Here is a 25387-nt window from a genome sequence, read left to right on the forward strand (position 1 = left end):
TTCAATCCGCTGAGAGGCAGAATAACTCACAGCAAAACCTTGCTTAACCTTAGGATGCCAAATCCAAGCCTCTCTAAGCTGACCCCTCCCTGCCTCCAAGTTCAGTAGGAGCCATGATCAGAGTATTGGGGACCCAACTGCTGAAAGGTTCATGGCCACTACCAGCCTGAACATTTCTGCTTCACCAGTGCTTGGCCTAACATGGTGCTATGGTGGGTATTCCATAATTATAGGAATAGAGAGTGAGGTGTCAAAACAGACAAACCTCTCTTTGGCCATCCCACTTTAATGATGTGTGATGGACAGTCAGCATAATGTGTGGAAGGGAGGCCAGACTTGGCATTAGGTACCTGGGTTCAAGTCTTACCTCTGATATATACTGACTGTGTGACCATGAGCAAGCCACTTAAATTCTCAATGCCCCAGGCAGCTCTTAAAGATCTACTAATCTGTTTGGGGGGTAAGGGGAGTTCTCATAATCCAGACTGTAACCAATTTTTTTCTCTCTAAGTCAGATTCTCATAAGTAATGCTTAATGGATTATTTTTTTCAGTTGGACAGAAGCTTTATTGAGGCCTTATACTGATGTGAACTGGGAAGGTTAACTTTCTTTTCATTATTTTGCCTCATAGATTTAACATGCCTCATGATGACAACAACAAATGTAAAGAAGAAGGAGTTAAAAGTCCACAGCATGTCATGGCCCCAACGTTGAATGTCTACACCAACCCCTGGATGTGGTCCAAGTGTAGCCGGAAGTACATTACAGAATTCTTGGAGTAAGAGATGTCCTGAAATTTTCTACAGCCCACTAGCAGAGGGCACACGCAGAGTGGCCTGATGGTGAAAGATCAGAAATGGAGCAAGCCCAGATTTTGAATGATTTTCTTTCATTTCCTTCCTTGGAGGGAGAAACCACCTTCTCTAGCAGCCATGCTGAGAGAGCTTGTCCAGAACCTGAGAGATAGCAGGCTGGTTCCTAAAGGAGATAAAGGAGAAGATAAAAGGCTTTAGCTGAGCTCTAATTCTCCTTTCAGTTCTCAGTTGGGTGATGTCTTGGTGGGGGATGGTTTGGGGATGAAAAGGGAAAGGTTTTTGACTTCCCCAAAGGGAGCAAACGTTTGCATTGGCCTAGGGTCCTGATTTGGATCAGTAGGAGAAGCTGTAGGCAGTTTGTCTCCATGCATATGATGTGGGCTGGTGAAAATGGTTCCAGAGCGACTTTTTTGTTTCCAAGCTTCCTGCAAGGCTGCCGCCAGATCCAATTACATTGCACAGTCTTCCTCTGCACCAGATTTATGGCTGTTATCTCCCTCAGGCACAGAGGTTAAGTGATTTTCCTGAGGTCACACAATGAACATCCCCATGGCCCCAGCCCAGGACAGAAACCTGATTCATCCAAATTTACTAGCGTGAATTTTTTGAGTACAGATACTTACATGCTTTTGATAAAAACGAAAGTTTTTTGTTTCATTTTGTCCTTGTTTTGTTTTTTACAGTTAGCGCTGAAGGGGGCTCTAGAAATTTTTACATGAGTATAGCTCTATTTCTATACATAAACTTAAAAAATATATAGAGATATGTGAGGTAATATCTTTTTTATTATGTACATATATAAAATGTATGACAAGATGTTATATAAATATGTATTAATAAAGCACATATGTACATGACATATGTATATATTCATTACATATGTGTATATGCATATATAGATTATATCAAGTCACCCAAATTTACTAGCTCTCATTCTCATTCATTATTTCATTCACTACATTCAACAAGTATTTATCCAGGACATGCTATGTGCCATGCCCCTGTGTGGATACATTTTTGTTTTGGAGGGAATATCATAAGCATAGATAAGAAAACATAAAGTAATTGTGTTGGAAAGGAACTAGACGCTGAGATCGTTATAAGGGTGTACGTATGTGTATGTGTTTGTGTGTGCATGCATGCATGGGCTTTCATGGAGGAGATGGTTCTTGAACTGAAACTTGAAGGAAGGACGCTAGGGATCGTAGGAGGCAGAAATGAGGATGGAAAGCATTCCAGCCAGGGTAGGGGGACAGAGTTTGGAGATGGAACATTGTGCGTGGAAAACATCAAGTCTTCCAGTTTGGCCCAGAGGCCAAAATAAATAAATGGTGTGCGCACTCCTGTGTAGTTCTGTGGCATCATTCAGCCACCACTTGTGGCTATTTGTAGATCAACTCTAATCCGGAATTCTCAAGCTTGTGTTTCTGTTTTTCGTAGCACTGGTTATGGAGAGTGTTTGCTTAATGAACCCGAGTCCAGGACTTACCCTCTGCCTCCACAACTCCCAGGCCTCCTTTACAACGTGAACAAGCAATGTGAATTGATTTTTGGACCAGGTTCTCAGGTGTGCCCATACATGGTAGGTATTCTCTTGGCAAGGTGGTACCAAACAGAAATTCATTTTTCATTTGTCCTGTTAATGTTGGAATCAGTCAATAAACCTTTTGTAGCCTTGTTAACATTGTTAACTTCAATAATGCTAACATTGGCATCTCGATATCTTGTGACCTGTTCAAGAAAAATTTGGTACCAAGCTATTCTCCAGGGTTGATTGAGTGGCAGCTTTGTGGTCAGCACTACTGGATGCTCACTTCTTTGTGGGAGATCATGAAAGACTTCAAAGACCTGCTCTCTACCCTCATAGAGCTTAACATCCAGTAGGGAACAAAATATACAGACAAACAAAACAATTGGGTAAAGTTAGAGCTCATCTGATTAAGTGCAAAATTATGTGGCACAGATTCTGAGTATTGCATATGAAACACCATCACAAATCAAGAAATTATCTCATCCTATTTGGGGATAGCTCTCATTGTGAGAGTCATGACTGGTACCAAACCCAAACATACCACTTCACATCAGTGTTCCTCCTCCCATTTCCTGGGGCCAAAGAGAACAAGCCAAATCACTTTACCACAGGGATTTTACCAGTCCTTCACTGGAAAATAGCAGTATGATGCCCTGCCCTGAGACTTTTCTCTAAAGGAAACACTCCCTGTTCCATTAACTGGCTCTCAAATAGACATAATGGTTAATGATCCATTGCCAGTCACCATACTGCCTACCCTCCTCTGGATATTCTCAGTCCTATTAATGTCTGTCCTAAAATGTGGTGTCTAGAATGAACCCAGACCTCATCTGAAGAAGTCGGAGTACAGCAAGGCGTTCACCTCCTGTTCTTGGAAGCCCTTTGCAGGACGTTTCATATGAATACAAAAAGGCTCCAGGCTTTTTTGATCTAAGATCAGGTCTAGATTGTCAAGGTCTTTCGAGGGCCTGATTCTTTTATCCAATTAGCTCCTAGAAAGCAGGGATAATTTTTTTTGTTGTTTTGGGCCTCTCTTTGTATCCCCAGCACTTAGCACAGTGGCTTGCACATAGTAGGTGCTTAATAAAAGTTTGTTGACTGACAGTGTGTAAGCTATCCCTCCCAGCTTTGTGTCATCTGTAAATTAGACAAGCATGCTATTCCTGGTGCACTATGATGAGTGAGAATGCTGAGTTCTGAAAATGCTTGTATCACAGTCTGGCTCTAACAGGTTGTGTGTGAAGGGGGAAATTGGATAATGTTAATCTATACAGGTCAACTGGAGCCAGACCCTGAAGGGCTATAAATGCCAAACTGAGGGCTTTGTCTTTTTCCCCTGAGGCAATAGGAAGCTAAAGATGCCTGCAATTGATAAGACTGGTCCAAATTATTGTAGTGAAGAGGAGAGGGGAAGGTGGGAGCAGCCAGATGGGAGACTGACCTCCTCAGTCTTCAAGATCATTCCTCCATCCGCGTTGACCCATTGGAGAAGCCTGTCTTAAAGGGAGCTACTCTAGAGCAGGGATTCTTAATGTTTTTTGTGTGTTGTGATGCCCTTTACCACTTTGGTGAAACCTAGGGACTCTTTCTTAGAATCATTTTAAAATAAAATATGTAGGATTGAAAAGCAACCAAATTATATTAAAATACAGTTATTAAAATATACATATTTTTAAAAATAAAGGCTTATAGGCCTGGTTAAGATCCCTTGCTATAGAAGTGCTGGTGATTTCATTCTTTAGTCCTATTTTGTCTCCTTGGCCAAGACCAGGAGCCACCATCACTTGTGTTTGCATCATCTAGCATGCCCTGTGTGTCCTTGTGGACCGGTGGACTGGTGGATGTTAGGAATTAGACCAGGGAACTTCCACTGACAGTGAGTTTGTTGTGTAAAAGGGTGCAGAGGGTGATAGTGGCAGTGTTGAGAGCATTAGTGGTAACCCTCCTAGTGACTTCCTACATTCATTTTCCACTTTTCCACCCCTGAATCAGTATAGATTGCTAGGCATCACTGATCTACCTTTGTCTCCTGTTCTGCACTCCTGTTTGCTTCCCTTCCCTTTCTTTAAGTTCTGCTCTCTTCTAGCCTTCCTTTTTTGCCCCATTCCCTCCAAAACCTGACAGTTGATGGGGAGTGGCAAACATGTTATGAGGAAGGATCTGTTCCTGCAGTGGAAAAAAAATAACTGACTATTTTGAGGAGCTGGGTTCAGGTCCTTCTTTGGACACTTGCCACCCCTGTGACCTTGGACAAATCTGCTAGCTTCCTTGGCTCTCGCTCCTTATCTATAAAATAGGGCTGAATGAGGCACCACCTGGCTTCGGATCTTCAGTCCCTTTGTACTAGAGCCCATGGCTCTCTTTGCTGGCATTCATCCTTTCCTACATTTATATTTTTGTGTCAACAGAGTGTCCATTCCATCCCATTCAATTTAGCAAGCATTTATTAAGTGTATGATGTATGCCAGACCCTCTACTAAGCCATAGGGATTTAAAAGCCCTCATAGAGTTGCCTGTGTACCAGAGGATATAGTGCGTACACAGACAATGTATATGTACAATACATATATGATATCCAGTACACGATACACCAACAAAATGAACACAGAGTCTTTTATTGGTGTAGTTGCTGTGTGATGAGGGAAAAACCTGAATAACTGAGAGGAAGAGGTGGGAAGGAAGGATGAGAGCGGAGCCACTAGGCAGAGCCAGGGCTGGGGAGGGTGTTACGGTTGTTACATGAGTAAACCTTTACTCCAAATCTTCAAGTCTTTCTTCTCCCACTTGAAGCAGATGCAATGCAGGCGACTCTGGTGCATTAATATCGACGGTGCTCACAAAGGCTGCAGGACCCAGCACACTCCTTGGGCCGATGGGACCGAGTGTGAACCTGGAAAGGTAGGAGGACCCCAGGGGCTGGAGTTTTCTGTTACAACTTGAAGGGCTGGCATCATTTAAGGCAAAAAGAAATGGGGGCCACCTCTCTGTGGAAAATGGCTGTTTTTGGTCACTTTTTGAAGTCTGGCTTCATAGTAAATATCTTTTCAGAGCTCTCAAACACTAAGCAGGCTCTTTTTCTTTTTTTAAGGAAAAGATGTTTTAGGAGAATGTTCTTACCTGTCACAATCCAAATCTTTCTACTACTGACCAGGGTTGGAAGAGGGTTCCATTTCCATAGATCAGCAGCTCTCAAAGTATGATCCAGAGATCTTTTTGAGGAGGTCCACAAGGTCAAAATTAATTTCATGATAATACTAATTTATTTTACTTTCTAATATGGTAAATATCAATCAATATCACTGAATTCAAGCAAACTACGAGCATTTATTGTGTCTGCTGTGTGCCAGGCATCGTGCTAGATGGGAGGGTTGTCCTACACTCACTCACAGAATGTACCTTCTACTGAAGATAGACTGGGGTGAGGAACAGACAATAAAAACGTATAGAAAATAAGTACAAAACAAGTAGGGGATGAAGCAGCAAAGGAAAGCAGGAATCACTCATCCACTGATAAATATTTGAGTAGGTTTGGTGATGGGAATGCATATGAAATATACAATATGTTATATATTATATACTGTCATTGTTGTACTAACATCTGTTGCGTATCTGTCCTTGGATCATCTCTCTCCTGGCCCCATCCCCATTACATATTCCCTTTCTTCCACCTCACTTGCCCTTCTTAGGGTTTGATCTTCTTTTTGCCCCCTTGGGTACAGTGGAAAAGGTGCTGGATTTGAAGTCAGGACCTGGGTGTTCAAATTCTGGCCCTGCTATTACTTATTACCCATGTGATCTTGGGCCCATTCTCTTGTCTTCAGTTTCTTCCTCTGGCAAAGGGAGGGGGTTGGACCACATGACTTTTCAGGTCTCTGCCCGTTCTAAATCTATGCTCCTGTCTAGTTACCAGCCTTCCTTCATTTAATGGGAGGTTGGTAAGCATGACCTAGTGAGGTTGGCTTTAAGGAAGTGTTCTCATTCTGACTCTGCTTAGACCCTCTAGTAACTGCCTTTAGGGACCTCACTTTAGCTATTTCGTCTTCCTGTGGCTTAGTTTTCTTTGCTGCCACATGAAGACAGTGGTGTCTGCTGTACATCTATTCCCCAAGGCTGTGAGAATAAATGGTGTGAGGTGCTTTGAAAAGTATATGGTGCCATGGAGATGGAGTGGGAAATAGTGTTATTTGAGCCTCTGTACCAGATACGTTGCTCACCTCACTCCAAGTTCTGGCTTTACCTCTCTTCGACCAGAATTTATTAAGTAAGCCTACTATGTACTAATAACTGTGCTAGCTGCTGGGGATTTCAAGGAGATTACATTTTACTGGGGGTAGGGGATGCGCAAGGTATGTGAAAGAGTTGGGGATTTTCCCAGCATGGACAATTCTCTCCACCAATAGAGACTGCAATTTCTTTATGATTTGTAAATGGTAGGTATATCCTTGCCTCATGCCCAACACCCTCTCTACTATGTTTCAGTAAGTGTCCAGCATATATGTGTGTACATATGTTCATGTAGGAATATATATATACATATATATATATATATAATTTTAAAATAATTTGAGAAGTGAGAGGACACTACCAACTTGGGGTAGGGGGGTGGGGTCAAGAGAGAGATCTCATGGGACACAGGACATGGCTTCAGGTCTATCTGTCTACATTCATCCTTCATTTCTGAAGAAGACCATGTCATCAGAGACATGATGACATAACTTGCACTTGACTTTGTTTTGAGTGAGGGAGGGCTGTGCAAGGTCACCAGCCTCACTTTCCCCTCCTGAGCCAGCTGGATCCAGTTCAACCTTGAAGGAAGCCATCATCTCAAAGTGCAGAAGTACCCATCAGACACACCACATGTCCTGTGCAAAAGTTGTTGTTAAGTTGTTTTCAGTCATGTCAGACTCCTTGTGATCCTATTTGGGGTTTTCTTGGTAGAGATACTAGAGTGATTTGCCATTTCTTTTTCCAGCACATTTGACAGGTGAGGAAACTGTGGCAAACAGGGTTAAGTGACTTGCCCGGGGTCACACAGCTAGTAAGCTTCTGAGGTCAGATTTGAACTCAAGAAGATAAGTCTTCCTGACTACAGGTCCAGCACTCTATCTACTGCACCAACTAGCTGCCCCCGTAAATATGTATACATATATATATACACATATATACTAGAACATACAAACATATGCAAGGTCAGTGGGTGTGGGTACAACTAGTGGCTGGGGGGATCTTAAAAGTTTTCATGTAGGAGGTGTCATTCCAATGTCAGAAATGAGTGTTTGTAAAGGCAGTTAGGTGGCGCAGTGGATAGAACACAGGCCCTGGAGTCAGTATGATCTGAGTTCAAATCCAACCTTAACACTTCAGTGCTGTGTGACCTGTGGGTAAGTCACTTAACCCTAATTGCCTCACTAAAAAAAAAAAAAGTTCTTCTACTTAACCAATTACTCAGCAAGTATCTATTAAGTGTTAGTGATCTAGATATTGCTAGGTGCTAGGGATACAAAGACAAAAAGTCCCTGTCTCTGCCATCAAGGAGCTTATATTCCTTGGTTTCGTGCTTTGATGTGACTTTTATGAACCTACTATGTGCACTCACTCATGTCTTTCCATCCCTAGCATAGGTTGTTAGCAGAGGAGTATAGCAGGTACACAATGGCACCTAAAATGAAACGTTCAATTACTTCATTAGGAACATTTAACAGCATTTCCTTGAGCAATAAGGATGATTGGGGTGAATTATGAAAGAAAAGGAATTCTGCTTATTACACTTAACCTTTTCAGAGCACAAGAGAATACCTGGTTGTCTCAAGAACACTGGTGCCAGCCCTGAAAGGATCTAATGAACAATTGTCTTTGCCGTGTGTGGGTTTTTGAAGTCTGTGTATAATGGAGCTGCCAGCAGATCCACAGCGCTATCTTTTATGAGGCTATCTTTGTAAGAGAAGTATTTGTGATAAAGCTCCAAGGCTCTGTGGTTTATCCCCAGCCTCATTTCCTTGGGAATTGTGGCTTCCCTCAATGTTGAGAAATATCCACAGGCTGGGATCAGGAAGGCCCAGCCCAGACACAGTGAAGAAGCCCCAGAGATAAGAACATCACTCCAGTGAGCAGTAACTGCTGGACACCCTTTCTGTCAGCTGTCAGTTCACAAAAGGGGGCCTGCCAAAGCAGGGGCCCAAGGCTGCTTAAGGAAGAGGGAAGTCAGGGTACATTTTGAATGTCATACATGAAGGAAAACATCCAGCTTTTAAATGCCTTGTTAAAGATGTGTGTGTGTGTGTGTGTGTGTGTGTATGTCCTCTGGCTTGTATTTATATAATTTACAGATGCCAGTGATGGCGGGTATGTTGGCAGATAACTTGTGTGTGTATGTTTTTTGTTTTTATTTTGATCATACTGGCAGTAAAAACATAAGGCATTTTTCTTTGTGCCAGCAGATTCGGATCCCCCTTGCCTTGGGGTTAATTTTGTTTCTCCTCTTTCTGCCATGCACCCTCAGCAATAATCTATCCCAGTCTGCTGACATGATGTTATTTTAATGAATGACTCACAGAATGTCTCTCTTTATTTTCCCCATTCTCTTGTTAAGTCCATTAACATTTTTTATTTTAACCCTGTTGGTCTTTGGAGGTTTGTACCTTCTTTGTTCTAATTCTACTCAGGGGAAAAATTGACCTTCCAGTCCCCCTTGTCTAACTTTTTTGAAAATGAACTATTTATGGGAAATCTCATTTAAATAGCTTTGGACAGTTTTAGGAAGGGCAAACCACTTTTTTTGGCTCCACCTTCCCCAAATAGCCTTAATACTTCGGAATGATGTAATGGCTAACCCACTAGGCAATTATCGTTTGTCTAATATGCCTAGTAAAAGTTGGTTTCATTGGCATGTTTTGGCAGAACATCCTCCATTTCCTGTGTAAACCCAGTCTTTGTAACCTCAGGCACTTACCTAACTCTTCTGAATCTCTTCAAGCCTACACTCAGTGGTCCTATAAATCCTAAGAAAAAAACATTAAGAAGATGCGCATATGAGTAGGCAGAAGGATGAGAAAAACCCATGGTCTCAGGGGATCTTTCTTATTACCCGAGAGAATGTTCAGTAACAAGTAGTTCATGCATAGCTTCGAACATTCAGGAACAACATGTGGATGCCCGCCGTTGGCCTTAGATCTTAAGTAACCAGCTTCTTTGGTTTTCCTTCAGGTTCTAGTTTTTGCTCATAGATGGAATCATAGTTATTTTGATCTCCATGGTTTCTCATATTAACAAATTTGGCACAGTGGAGAGAATGCAGGTTTTGTGATCGGAAGGCTTGAGTTTGCATCTTATCATGGATGCTATGTGGTCCTGGGCAGGTCTCTTAGCTGCTCGCTGCTTCAGTTTCTTCATCTGTAAAATGGGAATGATAATAGTACTCATCTCACAGGGCATTTGCAAGGATCAGTTGAATTAACCTACATAAAGTCCTTTGCAAAACGTAAAAAAACTATTTAAATGCTAGCTTTATCTATAATTTTGATTATTACTACAGAAATGTTCAGACAAAGTCAGTAATATAAAACACAGATATTTACCACGTACAATTATGAAGAAATTCTGCCAAAACCCAATTTGGGGAGAAATCTTGTTACAGATGGCAGTTTGTTCCCATAATATTGTCCTAAACGAGTGATTGGATGACATTGGCATGGTATCATCATGTTTCTGTGACATTGATTTGGTTCTGATTCATTGACAACAGTGTTTCTAAGCTCTTTTGTTTAGGGTTCACATTGGTTGGGTAGGGTAGAGCTCATGATATGGCCTTTGTCTCTGGATCCAGAATTCTACAGTATGGATAACGATGTCAGGTAGCCCGTACTAATAATAAAACAACAATGGCCAACATTTGTGTAGCACTTGATGATTCACACAACACTTTACCTCTGGTATCCTGTTTGACCTTTATCACAAACTTATGAGACACTATTATCATTATTTTCCTCATTATCATTATTATCATCCTCATTTTACAGTTTAGGAAACTGAGACTGAGATTAAATGATTTGTCAGGGTCCTACAGCTATCAAGTATCAGGATTAGGACTTGAACTCAGGTCTTCCTCACGTAAGGTCTGATGTTTTATATACTACACTACTAGCTGCCATCACTTTAGTTTCAAAGTATCTGAAGCCTCATGCAGTAATCTTAAGCCCAGTGCCCAAATATCTGGATATGGACAGAAAGTAATTAAGTGTCAGCTTTGTACAGGAGTACACTCCGGAGAATTGAAAACATTTAAATACACTCTTTCAATACTTAACCTTATTTAAAAAAAATCAAAGAATTGGCTTGAGCATTTCACCTGCCTCCTATTTTCTCCCTTTCCCTTTTATCCCCTTGCTGTGTTCTTATTTCGTCCAACTTTTCACGTTCCTCTAAACCCCTGACCTTCCATTACTCCTGCTGCCTCCTCTGCAGCATGGAACCTCTAATGGGGAAATGAGATGAGGAGTTTTCCTGAAGCTGCCTGCCCGCCCGCCACCAGCTCTACTTCATCGATCTGAGCCCCAGCGGGGGAGAACCTCCTGCTGCTGGGGCTGCCACTCTCCTTTTGTAGACTTCCTCCTGTGACCTCCAGAGTCTGTCAGGGCCTTCACTCCTTAACAATGAGAGAGGGTTGAAATCAGCTCCTTTACCCCCCTTCTCCTGCTGTGGAGTTTTAAAAACATCAGGACTCTTCTTCCTGTTCTAACCCTTCAAAGTGAAAATGCCCTCCCCACCCCCAACTGGAAATCACTCACAAAGAAGCAGTAAAATGTGGGCTTTTCCCAAACTGAAATGTTGGCTTTAAAGATGTCTCGTCCGGGATGACACTGGGGAGTTAGTTTATGGGAATTAGAGCTGGGCTTTTACAGGGTAGGAAGGGCAGTCAAGGTGGATTACGGCTCTAAGGAAGATTGGGTCTTTTATTATCTGAGGCTGAATAAAATGCAAGTGTGGTATTCCTTCTTTCTCACATTAACTCTAGACATTAGCCAATGGAAAGAGTATCCATAAACCCAGTCAATAAATAGGTAACCTATTCCTGCTCTGTAGAATGCTGTATGCTACTCTGGATTCATCCATTTAGTGAAACCATTGATTGTAAGACTGCCAACTGAGGGAGAACCGCCCAAGGGCTGTCCATTTCTGCCAGACTAGTTATGCATTTATGTGTGTCATATAATCCAATCCAATCACCACTTATAAATGTGTAATGTGGAAAAGGCATCTTGTAGATTGATATTTTGGATCCCACCGGTAGAATATACCATCCTTGTGGGCAAGGATCTTTCAGTTTTTATCTCTTTTTATGCTCGGCATTTTTGGGGGAGGCAAATCAGGCTTAAATTTCACTGAAGTAGACAGTTCCTATTAAGGGAATTTCAGGATCCAAATCTATACCTGCTCAGTTAGAGAGAAATAGGCAGAAAGTTGGCTGGAACACTCAGGGGTTACATGATTGGCTCAGGGTCATGTGGCCAGCATGTGTCAAAGTTGGAAGATGAACCTAAGTCTGTCCTTGCACAAAGCTGATTTTCTGTCATTTGTCTACGTGACCTCTCTGCTTGGCACAGAGTAGATGCTTCATGCATCTTGTTCAATCTGTCATTGCCATTCATTTACACTGTGTATATGTGTAATATATAGAATGTCAATGGTTATTTGTGTGTTTTCCACCTCATCACAACATGAGCTTCTTGAAAGCAGAGATCATGAGTTTGCCTTTCTCCGTATCCTCAGCGTTTAGTATAATGCTTGGTACATTAGTAAACATTTAATAAATGCTTGTTAACTGACTGATGCTTATATTATTTGGGGGCAGGGGAGAGTATGACGTGATCAAGCAGCTCGCTGTCCAAGCTCAGAAGTACATGGTTAAAAACCCAGCTCTTTAGCCCTGAGAGGTACATAAGCCAAATCAGAAAAAACCTATGAGTTGAAGGTGAGGGGTGGTGGAATTTTAAAAAAAGATATGTTTGTTCAATATTGCCACCAGTGCGGAAAAACTCACTGAGGTCTCCTTTGTTGACCACAGCATTGCAGGCATGGATTTTGTGTTCCCAAAGAACTGGAGGGACCTCGGACAGATGGATCATGGGGGAATTGGAGTCACTTTGGGACCTGCTCAAGGACCTGTGGTGGCGGCATCAAAACAGCCACTCGAGAATGCAACAGACCTGAGTAAATACTGTCACCTTTCCTTCTGTCTAAAGTGGATGGTAAAAAGAATCTGGTGCTGACTGAATCAGCTGGGTAACGGCTGACAGCTTAGTGTTATAACTTTGCAAAGTGCTCTTTTGGGATCCTCATACCTGCCCTGGGAGGAAGGCACTTTGGATATAATTATTACCCCCATTTTCCAGGTGAGAAAACTGAGCCTCAGAGAAATTCAAGTGATTTGCCCAAGGTAATAGCCATTAAGTGATGGAAGTAGGATTCAAACCCAGGCCTTTCTAATTTCCTATTAATGGAAGTATCATTTAATCACAGACTGTCAGAATTGGGAAAGAGATCTGGAGGAAACAGGTTCAATCCTTTTGTCTGATGCTTGCCATCTATGCAGCTTTGGACAAATCACTAAGCCTCCTCAGACATCCAGTTTTCCTCATTTATAAAAGGAGGTTCTCCTTAGTCTACCCTTCTCATTTTATTTGTGACAGAATTGAGACCCAGAGAGGGTAAGTTACTTGCATGAAGTCACACAGCTAGTGAGTGTCAGAACTTGAATAAATGATGTCCAGCCACTGTTCAGCTGACATATGAAACCCCACGCATTCAGCCTTAATGTGGTCAAATGAAGTCAGCTGGTGTTTCTCAAGCCCCTCTCTGTCAAATGCTGTACTTGGGTGCCACTAGGGTGGGCATTTATATACATACATATGTGTATATATGTGTGTGCGTGTATACTCAGATATATACACATATATGACATATACACACATATACACACATTTAATACAAATATATGCATATACACACATATATATTGTACATATGTATACATACACAGATATATGTATAAATATGGGCTTGTGCAAATAATAGCCGATATTTCCACAGTACATAAAAGTTTGCAGAATACTTTTATATTTCATCTTTAAAATCTCATGACAACCCTGTAAGTTAAGTATTAGAAATATTTTTATTTCCATTTTCCAGATGAGGAAACTAAGGTTCGGAGGTGCTTGTCTAAGAAATATGTACCAGAAATAAAATTCAGAGCTAGGTCTTCCAGACTATAATCAGAATATGAGACTCTCTGTAAAACAGCTAGTGAATGAGACCGTGTCTTGTGGGAGTAGGTCCCAGGCTGTGTAATAAAGGATCAATGTGCTTAATTAATTTAAATGGCTGAACATGTCCCTGTGGCAGGAAAGAATATGAGAAGGCTTCATGGAGGAGGGAGGATGTTCAGTTTTCAATTGGATGGAAGATTTGTGAACCAATCTGGGGTCAATCAGCTTTGTAGACCATGCACTGTTTGGGGATAAGGGGTGTCCAGAGAGCAATAGTCACTCCAAAGTGCAGGTGACTGGTGAGTCCAGTTTTTTTCTGGGCTCAAGGAGTAGTAAAACGTATGCTCTTTGAAGCCAAGAAATGTCTCATCTTTACATTTGTACCCTCTGTCACTGACCATCGGGCACTGCACATAGCAGGCCTTTAAATAGTTGTTGAATTGGGTTGTACCCCAGTATTCATCACAGTGCCTGACATACAGTAGGCACTTAATTAGTGTTTAATAATAATAATTTATTGTCTTACTGGGAGATGAGTAATATCCCCTAAACGACTAGATGGTCCAGATATTTTTCAAGATTTTAAATTGTTTCAGTCTTATATAATAACTATTATTATGATAGTGAATATTCATATTTTGTTTTAAGGTTTACCAAATGCTGTGTGTCTGTGTATGTACGTATATATGTATATATACATTATTGTGATTATGAATATCCATATTTTGTTTTAAAGTTTACAGAATACCATTTATGTGTATATATAAAATGTGTGTGTATATATACCCACATATACACACACACATGTGCATGATATGTCGATGTATATATATATATGTATAGTCTCATTTGATCCTTACATAGAAATCTATTTTCATCAGATACTAAGTGCTTGCCACCCTACAAACACCATCTAACACTGGCTATATGGTAGGTGCTTAATTAGTATTTTGCCCCTTACGGTGCTATGATTAAAGTTTTAGACCTAGAAGGGCCATTCCAGGCTGCCTAATACAATCCCCTAATTTTATGGATGAGGGAACCCAAGCCCAGAGAGAAAAAGGGACTAATTGAGGAAGGAGACTGGATTATTGGGAATATAGATGTTAAAAGATATCTTAACATGCGTGTTTCCAGAAATCCAGTTTCCTTCCTCAATAAGGGAAATCTAAGAGAAAAACCAGATCCAAGAGAGTATGAAAATGTAGAAAATTGTTCTTTAAAGGCATTCCTGCAAGAGATAGATCCTTCCCTTGATGAGTGATGGACCTCATGCGGTCACCAACTCCTTAGCTTGGAGATTGCCATCTTCACCTCAGGTTCGAAGCCTTTAGCACCTAAGGCATAGCCCCTTTTAAAACTACATGTGTACTTGTTTTCATGGGCCTGCTGATTTCACATTATTCATCTGAAAGGAATGTTGTGTTTGTTCAGAATCTAGAGATTATGCATTGTCGTGGTTTTTAAAATAGAGTAATAATCACGTGATTATTGTATATATGGGAGTTAGAGCACAGGGCTTTGAATTCTGGCTCTTCTGCTTGCTAGATCTTGGGAAAAATCCCTTCCCCTCTCTGGGCCTCCATTTCCTCATCCGTAAAATTAAGGGTTTAGACCATGTAATCCCCAGAGTCTCCCTTCCAACTCTAAATCCTATGATCATATTCTATGAAATAATAGACAGAGTCTAACCATATACATAGAAGCACAGTATAGACAATTAGCGAGCAGCATGTGTTGACATAAGCTGGGAGATTGTATGTTTTCTAATTTGAGGAATGGAGGAAGTGCCTCCGGTTCGCATTAACAGATTTGGGGAATATGTGTTTGAGATTGTGGGGATGAATCTAGTGCTAGAACTCTCACCAAGATAGAAATTTAGTGACAGAATACCTCACTAGAGCCTTTCTCTTCTGATTCTTTCAGTTGCTTAAAATTGAGGACAGATTCAGTTAGAAAAGAGATAATAAATGCATTGGTCTAAATATAAGAGAAGTCATGCTCATTAGGGAGGGAATTTCCTATTTGACAATTATTGCCATTGTAAATGCTTATAAAATTGATCAAAGTGTACTTAGTGCATTAACTGCCCTATCTATTTGTCTGCGTATCCATCAATTCATCTACCTACCCATTCATGCATGTTCTTCCCTTTCTCTATCTTTTTCTCTATCTATTCATCTACCTGTTCATTCATCCATTTCTCTCCCTCTATCTTTCTGTCTCTGTCTCTTTCTGCCTCTCTTTGTGTCTCTCTGTCTCTATCTCCCTCCTTCCCTATCTATCCAGCCATCCTATTTATCCATATCTCTAGCTCTGTCTCTTTTTCTCTCTCTCTCCATACATCCATCTATTCATCCATTTATCTACCTCTGTCTCTCTATTTCTTTCTCCATCTATCTATCCATCCTGTTCGTTCTATATCTCTTTTTCTGTATCCCTTTCTGTCTCCCTTTCTTTTTCTGTCCATCTATCCATTTGTCTATTTCTCTCCCTTTATGTTTCTATCTATCTACCCCATTCATCTATATTTTATCTATCTTTTTCTTTATCTCCATGCTTTTCCTCACCATCTCTGTCTATCTGTCTCTCTTTCTCCATCCATCCATCTATCCATTTATCTCTTCTCTTTTGACTATACCTGTAATATCCACAGTGTAAAGAGGTCCCAGTGAAGGATGAAGATGCGTGTGTGTGATTTATTTGTGGACCAGACCTGTAATTTCATTGCCATAGGAAAACCCACAATGAGAACATTCCCTCTACCAGCAGAGAAGGAGATCTAGCCTTGCCTCCCCTGCAGCTTAATATGGCTCAAAGTTGCCTGGAACAGTGAGAGGTTTAGTGATTTGCTCAGGTCCCCACAGCCTGTATTTGTTAGTAGAGGACCTGAACACAGGTCTTCTGTCTTGAAAGCCAGCTTTTTATTCAGTATGAGACACTGTTTTCTATTTATAGAGAAATTCAGTTTTCCCTATTAACATTTGGATTCAGTGTAAGAATGTTTTCTGTTTATTAAATGCTGAGGTTGGGAGGAATGTCTTTAAAATGTCGAGAATTAGAGATGTGATAGATTTGATACAATAATAATAGCAGTAGTAATAATTATAGCTTATACTTCTCTATGTCACTTTATGGGGTGCATACACACAGAGCTCCATTCATGACCTCACTGATACTCCCAACATCCCTGTGCGGTAGGTGCTATGAATTGGATAAGACATTGCGTCTCAGTGGTCTGAGGCAAAATTTGAACCAGGTCCTGATGATTTGATTTTAAGCAGTTATTTACAGGTCAGGGTGGAGCTTTTCTCAGGGATGAGAAACACTTGGGGTTGATTAGCTTTCCCAAGATTTCACTTAAAGAACACTCAGGATTTCCTTTCATTCTGTGTTATGTATAATAATCCTAGTGAATGAGCAGCCTCCTTCTACTGTGTTTTATAAAGCTTCAATAATCCTGAAATAGACGATGACATCCTCTGAGCTTTCTTCAGTCCCTTGTTTGGTATTATGCATAATCAGAAAAGGATGCAGGGGTTAAAAGTTAGTATTGTTTTAAAGTGAGAAGTTCCTCTAAATTTCCAAGGTAGACTAAATGGAAAAAAATACCAGTGAGCTAATATGTTAAAAACAGAATGAATTAAATGCTTTAAAAATGCTTCCCTACTTCCTCTCCTCTAGTACCCTCATCTCTAAATAAATTCACATAATAATTGCTGGTATTGACATAACATTGTAAGATTTGCAAGGCAATTTGCCTCCATAATCGAATTTGAACCTTCTGAGGCAAGTACCACTACAACATTATCATCCACGCTTTTCTTAGGAGAAAACTGAGGAGCAGAAAGTTTAAGTAACTCATCCATGGACACTCGATAAATATCAAAACCAGGAGTGGAATTCAGGTATCCCTGATGCAAAAGGCCAATATTTTATGCATTATTCCAATGTGCTTTTCCTGGTAGATAAATTGAGACCTATGGGGACACTTTGTTATATAGCATATAAAAACAAGTCCAAGCAACAGCTTTTAGGAAATAGGAAAAATTAGGCATCTCCTGCATAGTTTGATTAATGTGAAATTGGTTATGGGGAAATAAAGAATGAGAATATTCCACCAATGAAGCTAAATCAACTACGAATAAAAATTTCATTGACTTAACATTAAGATGGTCTATTGAATAGATGAATGAATCATAAAAAATAAATGACCATGTGATATTTACTATTTTTAAGGCTGTCAAAAAGCAAAGGGAGAGAATGTTAGCCAACTTGTCTCTGCCTCAGGTACTCCATAGGACTAACTTATTTAGCACGGAGTCATCTGTTTCATCACAGAAGACTAATGATGAAATCTCAGATCCTACTCATTAGAATACGGCTTAAGAACAGTTGATTGGTGTTCCTGCTTTAGTTTCATTCATCTCTGTTCTCATAATAACACTTTAAGGTTTACAAAGCATATTACCAACGTTATTGCATGCGATCCTCCCAACAACCTTGTGAGTGAGGGGCTGTTGTTATCTCAGTTTTACAGATGTGGAAAGTGAGGCTGAGAGAGTTTAAGTGACTTGGATGAGGTCACACATCTAAGAAATGTCTGAGACAGAATTTGTTTTTGGATCTTCCTGAGCCACCCATTATACCACTGGGACAATGTGCAAATATTCAAGCTTGGTCAAAATCTTTGGTTTTATCCAGAGAGTCGCATCCCAGCTTTGGATCAAGGCCACAGCTACCTGTTGGCACATCCAGCATCCAGACAGTCATTCTACTGTCCTCTTCAGCCCTTGTCCTCAGTGCTGGGGCAGGAAGCCACTCATGAACATTTCAGGGGCCCAATAATTCTGATTTGAATAAATGGCTGCTGTGTGAGCTCCTTCCTTCCTTCCTTCTTTTCTTTCGTTTCTTTTTCCTTCTTTCTTTCCTTCCTTCCTTTCTTATTCTCTGTCTGCTTTTTTCCTCCTTCTTTCTTCCCTCTCTCCTTCCTTCTTCCTCTCTTTCCTTCCTATCTTTCTTTTTTAAGGAAAGCTAATTTTTGGTTAGGAAGATCATGAAAAAAAGACCCTCATTCTGCAGCGAAAATGTGGGAATCTTTCTATTAACTTCAGGGGTGTTTTTGAAGATATCTGTAAAATCTTCCATTTTTCTTGGTAAAACTGGCCAGCTTCTGACTTCCGAAAGATGTATTATATAATTTACTCTCTGGGTCACATCTGGAAAATGAATGTACAGAGTTGCACACAGAGCTGAAATTTGCACTGATGTGCCTGACAAGACAAAAAACCCAACCCAAACAAAACCACACTCTTGTCACACACAAGTTAATGAAACCAGTATGCTTCCACTCGCTCTGACTGCCTGGCCTCTCTCTCCCCAGCTCCCATGCACCTCCATTTTTGGGGCAGTGGAACAAGCTTTGGCTTTCAAGCCAGAGGGCCATCATCAAACCCTGGCTCTGCTGCCTAAAACCTGAGTGATTCTGAGACGCTTTTCACCTCTGTGGGGGCTGTTTCCTTATTTGTAAAATGAGACTATGACACTGTATGACTTTAAAGGCTACTCCCACCCCCTGCTCTCAAATCCATTAGGTCTATAAGTTGTCCTTAAGTTAAAATGATAAATATAAGATTCTTCCATTTACTAAAATTAGAGGTTTTTAAAAATCATGTTTTAACTGGTCTCAGAGCCAAGAAGACCTTTGACACTTACAGGCTTTGTGACCCCTAAGTAAGCCACTTAATCTCTCTGGCCTCTGACATTTGTCTGAGACTTTCAGTTGTACCTGCATTTCTAGAGGGATTGTCCTCACACAGGAGTTCCCTATACCAGTTAAATCCCAGTTTGGTCCCTATCCCCATTTTGTTACCATGCTCCAAGGAGAAGGTACAAAATAATGATCTGAGATTACCTATGAAGAAGGGAGTGACACCCTCTGGAAGTAGAGAATGCAGAGAACATATTGACCTGCAGTCAAAAGACCTGAGTTCAAATGTAACCTTTGTCATTTACTGCCTTTGTGACCTTAGGTAAGTCCCTTTGCCTGACTCTCAGTTTCCTCATTAGGGTGTTGGACTCAGTGGCTTCTGAGGTCCCTTTTTAGCTTTAGAGCTAGGATTCTGTGATTCCATTGTACTGTAAGACCTGGGAGGTTCATTTAACTGGACCTCAGTTGCCTCATCTATAGAGAAAGGGGGTTGGACTAGATGGACCCAGAGTTCTCTTCCATCTTTAGTTGTCGTATCCCATGGTCCTCTGAACTAACTTCTGCCCGTGTAAAATGGAAGGTCTACAATCTGGGAGTCACAGGACAATTGGCATGGGATTCCTTGTGATTGGTAGGAAATAAACCATTAGACATAGGAGAGCAGAGGAAGTGCATTAGAGACAGTGGTGCTGGGAGGAAACACCCCTCACACCCCATCACCATACTAATACGGCACACTCTTTGTATTTTCTTAGACCTCGGAATGGTGGAAGATACTGCACAGGTCGCAGAATGAAATTTAAATCCTGTAACACTGAACCATGTCCTCATCAGAGGAGGGATTTCCGGGATGAGCAGTGTGCCCATTTTGATGGAAAGCATTTTAACATTAATGGCCTACTTCCCAATGTGCGCTGGGTTCCAAAGTACAGTGGAAGTAAGTAGATCGGGACGCTGATTTCTATAGTAGTTAGCTACTGGGTCAAGACATGAAATTCCCGTCTTTTTCTGTTCCTCTTTCTTAGTTTTAATGAAAGACCGGTGTAAGCTGTTCTGTAGGGTAGCAGGAAATACAGCTTACTATCAGCTCCGAGACCGAGTGGTGGATGGCACTCCCTGTGGACAAGACACCAATGATATCTGTGTCCAAGGACTTTGTAGGGTGAGTACAGTAATTCATTTCCTTCAGAGGATTGGCGAAATGCCATACAGTAGCTGAATGCAGCCTTGGAGCAATGAAAACATGGCCTGAGGACCTTGGCTGATAGCAGACCATCCCCTCCATGTTCCACCACAGCTGTCTTCCATGGAAATGGAATTCCCCTTGCATGTGCCCTTCCTTGCCTCTCTCTTCCTGAGCATAGTTCCTTTTCCTAGGACTAGCAGGCAAAGTGACCTCCTACTGTCTCGTACCATCACTGTTCCTGTGTGGAGTCAGAGAGGCAGAGTTGAACAAAGGAGGTTCCCAGACAGGATCACATCCTGGGAGGACCATCCCATTGGTTCTGCCTCTTCCCCACCACTGTACTTCTCCAGGGGATGGTGTGATAGCATGTTCTGATCATCCTCAAATAAGGAAATACATAGAGTACACTGGGGATTTTTAACTTTTTGTGCCCTTGACCCTTTTGGCACACTCATGAAGCCTAGAAATCCCTTCTCTGAATAATTTTCTTAAATGCACAAGCTGGAAGTCAATTATGTTGAAATACGATTACCATCATATTTCAAAACAAAATGATATCATAGATACTAGGTTAAGAATCCCTGATATACAAAGTAATACAAAGTAATTTCAAGGGGGAGGGCAAGTAGAAAAACCTCACGTGGTAGATGGTACATGCTAATAATGGTAGCCAATGTTTATTTGTAATTTTATAGCATTTGTAATCCCTTTAAGGATTACAAAGCTCTTTTAAAATGCCTTATTTTATCCTCACAATAAGACTGGGAAGTAGGTGCTATTATTGTTCCACTTTCACAGATGTAGAAACCAAGTCAGAGCTGAAGTGACTTGCTCAGGGTCACAGGGCTAGAAAGTGTTTAACGGGACTTGAACACTGGTCTTCCTGACTCCCACCTGAACTGTGCTTTCAAGAAAGAGGAATCTATGAGATGTAAGGGAGAAGGAGGGCATTATACAGATGGGGGCTTCTTTTTGCAAAGGCATGAATGTAGAAAATGACAGGTCATATATAGGAGATATCGGGCAGGTCAGTTTGCCAGGAATGGCGAATGTGTGAAAGGAGTAATAGATAATAAGACAACATATACCTCCTTATCTTTCGGTTTCATGCTTACTGTTCATCCAAATGTTTTCTCCCTTAAAGCAAGCTGGATGTGATCACGTATTAAACTCAAAGGCCCGACGAGATAAATGTGGCGTTTGTGGTGGCGATAACTCATCGTGCAAAACTGTGGCAGGGACATTTAATACCGTACATTATGGTAAGAACTTGTTTTTCAGTACCACAAGGAGAAAAAATGCCAAAGTTAAGCATTTGTAACCACATGTAACGTTCAAAAAATTAGCATCAAGTGTGAAATCAGCCAAATGATGTTCTCTCTCTTCTACATCTGACTGAAAAACTACCATTCAGAGGGAATTTGGCTTGTGGATTTGAATTCTAGCTCCTCTTTCTTTCCTGGGAGACAACTTGTCTTCTTTGTTCAAAGGAAACAAACTGGTCAGAATCCTCCTGAATAATTTTTATATTTTTTTTTTAGGTTACAACACTGTGGTCCGCATCCCACCAGGGGCTACCAACATTGATGTGCGACAGCACAGCTTCTCAGGGAAGGCAGAGGATGACAACTACCTAGGTGAGATGAGCAGGTGTTATGCTGCTATGGCCCACACACCTTCTTGTTTACAGAAAGAATCAGCAGGTCCAGTGGGGATGGTTTGAATAGGCCCTCAGAGACCACATGGAGATAGGGCAACCATCTCAGGGAAGAAGGTGCTTTTCTAAATTCATAATTTTTCTCTCTAGTAGGTTCATTTTCAGCTTATATATTTTAATATTTTGGAGCTGTACAAATCAATTTTCACACCTTTCATGATGGGGAGTAGAAAATTAAAAACAAACAAAACAGACCATAACCCTGTGATCATTTTTAATGTACTTGGCATAGCTGTTCAGAGATAATTCATTATTCCCACTTGGTGTGTTTTTTAAATTTTTGAGCCAGTTCATCCACTTAATTTTTTATGACTTCATAGAATTATAAATTGTTAGATGAGGGAACTGAGGCAGAGTGATATCCCTGGCAACTTGCCCAAGATCACTCAATGAGTGAGTGGTAAAACCAGGCCCAGGATGGAAGTCTTCATGAGCTTTGGCCTCCTGCTTGTTGGTTGAAAGTGCCATTTTCCTGCTAAACTTTTAGTCATGTCTAGATCTGAGAGAGTGTCTAAGGCTGGATTTGAAGGATCTGGGAATATTTAGCTTGGAGAAGATGATAACTATTTTCCAGTATTTGAAGGGCTGTCGTAGGGGAGGCATCAGGCTTGATCTCCTTGTTCTCCCAGGGAAGAATTTGGCATAATGGTTAGAAGTTGCAAGAGGGCAAGTTTTGATTTGAGGTATGGAAAGGTTTCCTGATGACTAGAATGATCCCAAAGTGGAAGGGGCAGCCTCAGGGGGCTCCCTCCTATTACGGGTCTTCTAGCATAGAAGGTCTCTTGTCAAGTTTGGCATAAAGGGAATCCTTTTTTTTCAAACTGTGAATTGAATCAGGCAATTTCTGGGAATACCTTCTAAGTCTGAGATCCTCTGATCTTCTGAACTAAAATGATCCAGTGTAATTATTAATAAAGTTTGACCTGGGACTTCAAGCCAATCATGAAAGTGATGATCAGTCTAAGATATACCTAGAACTAAGACATATCAGCAGTGATGACCAGGCAGTGGCTTTAAGTAGAAATTAATCCATGCTACTTCTTTTTATTATAGCCATTTTTGTTTATATTTTTTTTGTGGATATCTGTGTTTATGGTTGCATCTTACACACTAGCTGCCATGGTTCAAAAACTGTACATTGATATTAACCTGTGATGGGCTTGGCTTTGCCAGGAGTATCAGAGGATAGAGATTGCTTAGGAGAGCTAGGATGCCCTGTAATCTGTAGCCATAAACTTCATTTCTTTCATTAACAGAGTAATCAATCTAAGGTCAGGGCCATAGACATAAACTCCTTAGATCCCAGCAAATCTGTTTGATGGTGTCACATATGCTGCATTTAAGGGGGCAAGGTGGAGAAGGGGACTGGATGATTGTATAGTTAGACTTAGATTTAATTAGATTTAGTTGAACTGCCTAGCCAAAAGAGTAGTCTTTAAGGAGTACTATTATCTTGGAGGGAGATTTCTCATGGAGGTGTCAGAGATCTATCCTTGGTCCTATTCTATTTAAAAATTTAAGCCATAGAAAGCATGCTTGTCCTGTTTTGAAATGCTCTGGCTCCTGGCCTACCTTTGCAGGTTCATTGTGTGGAATTCCCCTTTAAACACTAGATGATCCAACCAAGCTGGTCTTCTTGTCATTCCATGTCCTGTCATTGTACCTTTGGACAGACTACGCCCTGTGCCTAGACTACACTTCTTTCTTATCTCTGCCTTTAGCTGTGGTAGTGGATAGAACATTGGACCTGGAGTAAGTAAGACCTAAGTTGGCATCTGGTCTCAGATCCTTGCTAGCTCTTTGACCCTGGACAAGTGACTTAGCTTCTGCTGCCTTGCATTTCCTCATCTCTAAATGAAGATAATAATAGCATCCCACTCCTAACAGAGGTGTGCTGGAGCCAGCTCCAACTGGTTCTTGAAAACCTATTATTAAATTTTCAGTGTAAATATTTTCACCTCAGAAATAGGCAAACGCCAAAAATTACTGCTTGACTTATTGTTTTGATCTTCTAAACTTGGGAATGTGTTAATAATGCAAAAGAAACTTACAGTTGTATCATGCACTTATTTTTCCCCAAGTTACTGGTTGTTAAACATTTACTATGTCATTCCCAGGGATTGTGAGGATGAAATGAGGCATCTGTAAAATGCTTTGCAAATCTTAAAACCTCACATAAGTTCTAGTTTTAATGAAGATGATGACGATTTTTAATTTCCTTCAAAATTTAGCTAAACACTGTCTCCTCCATGAGACCCTTTATGGTCACTTCAGCTGCAAGTACCTCCCCCTAAAAAATACCTGTTAATGTTTGTATTATAGTTGTTGGCATATTATGTAACTTTTATAATACTATGTTTGTATATAGGTATGTTCCATAGAACATAAGCTTCTTGAAGGCAGGGTCTTTTTCCTTTGTCTTTATCGCCTTGGTGTTTGGCACAGTGACTGATAGGATAGGTGCTTTATAAATACACTTGTTGACTGATTGATGATGCTAAGCAGAGGTGACAGCTTCTCCCCATGGAGGACAGGCAGAACCCAATAAGGTTTCTCTGAACTGGATCCAGTAAGGGAAATTTTAATAGAGATATTTGTAGAAGATCTATACTTATTTTTAAAAATCAGTTTCATAAGTGAGAAAGATGCGGTGGTCTTAATGGGCAGCAAACTTAATATAAGTCAACAAGGTGACCAGACAGCCAAAAAAGCTAATTACACTGTAGGCTACTTTAATGGAGATATCATGGCGAGAAGGAGGGAAGCAGTGGTTCTACTCTTACTGTGCGCTGTCCAGACCACATTTGGACACACTGTGTCTCACTGCTGCATGCCACATGTTTAGGCTGAGCTACTGAATGGGTTCAGAATACGGCAACCAGGGGAAGGGAAAGGAAGGGATGGTGCAGAAGCCTGGAGAACCTACCAAGATTAAATTCAGTTGAAGGAGCTGGGGATATTTGCATAGTCTGGAAAGGGGAAAAATGGGATAGCAGTCTAACTGTCACATAGCCAAAGGTATTTTTATACTTGACCACAGAGGGAAAAAGTAGCATCCATCCACAGGTGGAATTTCCTTGATGTAAGGACAACATTCTTATTGTTCCAAAGTAGAATTGGCTGCCTCAGAAAGTCATGAGTTCCTTGTTCCGCAGTCTGGGGTGGG

The 25387-nt window shown here is 40.9% G+C and overlaps 1 protein-coding gene across 4 annotated transcripts in view; it reads left to right on the forward strand.

Moving 5' to 3' along the window:
* Positions 1-25387, forward strand: part of ADAMTS9 (ADAM metallopeptidase with thrombospondin type 1 motif 9) — a 197033-nt gene that overhangs the window by 49983 nt on the left and 121663 nt on the right. For all 4 annotated transcript variants that reach the window (XM_072598761.1, XM_072598760.1, XM_072598762.1 and 1 more), the window contains 8 exons: positions 633-779; positions 2257-2398; positions 5138-5245; positions 12408-12553; positions 20074-20255; positions 20344-20480; positions 21649-21766; positions 22046-22141. In XM_072598761.1, coding sequence (XP_072454862.1) covers positions 633-779; positions 2257-2398; positions 5138-5245; positions 12408-12553; positions 20074-20255; positions 20344-20480; positions 21649-21766; positions 22046-22141 — 1076 coding nt within the window. The remainder of the gene's footprint in view (positions 1-632; positions 780-2256; positions 2399-5137; positions 5246-12407; positions 12554-20073; positions 20256-20343; positions 20481-21648; positions 21767-22045; positions 22142-25387) is intronic.

Source organism: Notamacropus eugenii, chromosome 3 (assembly GCF_028372415.1).
Source record: "Notamacropus eugenii isolate mMacEug1 chromosome 3, mMacEug1.pri_v2, whole genome shotgun sequence".
Taxonomy (NCBI): domain Eukaryota; kingdom Metazoa; phylum Chordata; class Mammalia; order Diprotodontia; family Macropodidae; genus Notamacropus; species Notamacropus eugenii.